General features: G+C 59.1%; 1 protein-coding gene across 1 annotated transcript in view; it reads left to right on the top strand.

Moving 5' to 3' along the window:
* MVB12A (multivesicular body subunit 12A) overlaps positions 1-1537 on the top strand; it is a 3176-nt gene that overhangs the window by 731 nt on the left and 908 nt on the right. Inside the window, exons 4-6 of the mRNA XM_021382726.1 lie at positions 1-116; positions 290-418; positions 1378-1475. The exon at positions 1-116 is cut by the window's left edge and continues 24 nt beyond it. Of these exons, the coding sequence (XP_021238401.1) occupies positions 1-116; positions 290-418; positions 1378-1475 (343 nt within the window). The remainder of the gene's footprint in view (positions 117-289; positions 419-1377; positions 1476-1537) is intronic.

Below are 1537 nucleotides of genomic sequence, written 5' to 3'. Positions count from 1 at the left end.
TCCCGCAAGAAGCGGCTCTACGTGAGGCTGCAGCCCTACGGGGCCACGGACACGGCCGTGTTTGACATCAAACTGAGCGGGAAGAGCAGGGCTGTGCCGCAATACATGAAGATCGGGTAAAGGAAGAAACCAAAACGCACGAAAAATGGGCTGCTTGTTACTGTTTAGCCTTTCCTCCCCTTCCCCCCCCCGCTTCCTCCTGCGTTCTGGCCCTTTGTTCCTGATGCAAAACGTTCCATTTCCCCGTTTTTGTCGTTTTTCACCCATTTCTTTGTTTTGTTTTCCCTAGGGAAATCGGTAGCTTCGCCATCTGGTGTAAGAAAGGAGCGCTTCCCAAACGCAGCCCTCCCCCCGTCCCCAAGCCCAGGACGGTCAGCCTGGGCCTGAAGCAGCTCTCCCTGGCTGACTCCGAGCAGCAGTACGTATACATCGACCCCATCCAGTTCTGCCTGGGGCTGGGAGCAGGTGCTGCTGCTGCTGCGTGGTGTTAGGTAATGAACTACAGAGCCTTGTTAATAAATCAGCTTTGTGCTGATACGGTAAGTACAGGCGGCGGCAGCAGCAGCCAGGTGAGGGACGCCTGGGGAGAAACAGCTGCACGCATCAGTCCAAGCTGGGGCTGAGCTGGTGGAAAAGAGCTCTGCCGAGAAGGACTTGGGGGTCCTGGTGGCCAGCCATGAGCCAGCAGTGTGCCCTGGTGGCCCAGAAGGCCAATGGTGGCCAACAGGATGACCAGCAGTCGACCAGTGGTTGGCCAACAGTTGACCATGAGCCAGCACTGTGCCCTGATGGCCAAGAAGGCCAATGGGAGCCTGGGGTGCATTGCCCAGAGTGCAGCCAGCAGGGTGAGGGAGGTGCTCCTCCCCTCTGCTCTGCACTGGGGAGGCCCCATCTGGAGCACTGGGCTCAGTGCTGGGCTCCCCAGTTCAGGAACTGAGCCCAGTGGAGGGTGCAGAGATGGTGGGGGCCTGGAGCATCTCCAGATGGGGCCAGGCTGAGAGCCCCGGGGCTGTGCACCTGGGGAGGAGAAGGCTGAGAGGGATCTGGTCAGTGCTGCTCAGCATCTGAAGGGTGGGGGCCAGGAGGATGGGGCCAGGCTGCGTTTGGTGGTGCCCAGTGACAGGACTGGGGGGCACTGGGCACAAACTGGAGCTCAGGGCGTTCCATCCGAGCAGGAGAGAGAAGTTCTGTGCTGTGAGGGTGGCAGAGCCCTGGCACAGAGAGGTGTTTGGGGGGGGTTGTCTCCTTCCATGGAGATCTCCAGACCCACTGGGATGCTTTCCTGTGCATCCTACTCTAGGGGAAGTCGGACTGGGGGAGCTCCAGAGTTCCCTTCAGCCCCTGTGGATCTGTGACTCCGTGATATTAATTCCACAGGGCACCAGAGAAGCCCGTGGCTCGGTCTGGCAGCAGGCGTGCTTCATTCACACTGCAGAGCTCGGCCGATGACGGCTCCAGCATCTACAACCTCTCAGGTACCCGTTCCTCTATACCATAAAGAAGCTGCATGAAGCAGTGGAGCTCTTGAACTAAAATC

This window comes from Numida meleagris, unplaced genomic scaffold (genome assembly GCF_002078875.1).
Source record: "Numida meleagris isolate 19003 breed g44 Domestic line unplaced genomic scaffold, NumMel1.0 unplaced_Scaffold283, whole genome shotgun sequence".
NCBI classification, from domain to species: domain Eukaryota; kingdom Metazoa; phylum Chordata; class Aves; order Galliformes; family Numididae; genus Numida; species Numida meleagris.
Note: the sequence above shows the minus strand (reverse complement) of the source record. Positions and strands in the feature narration are given on the sequence as shown.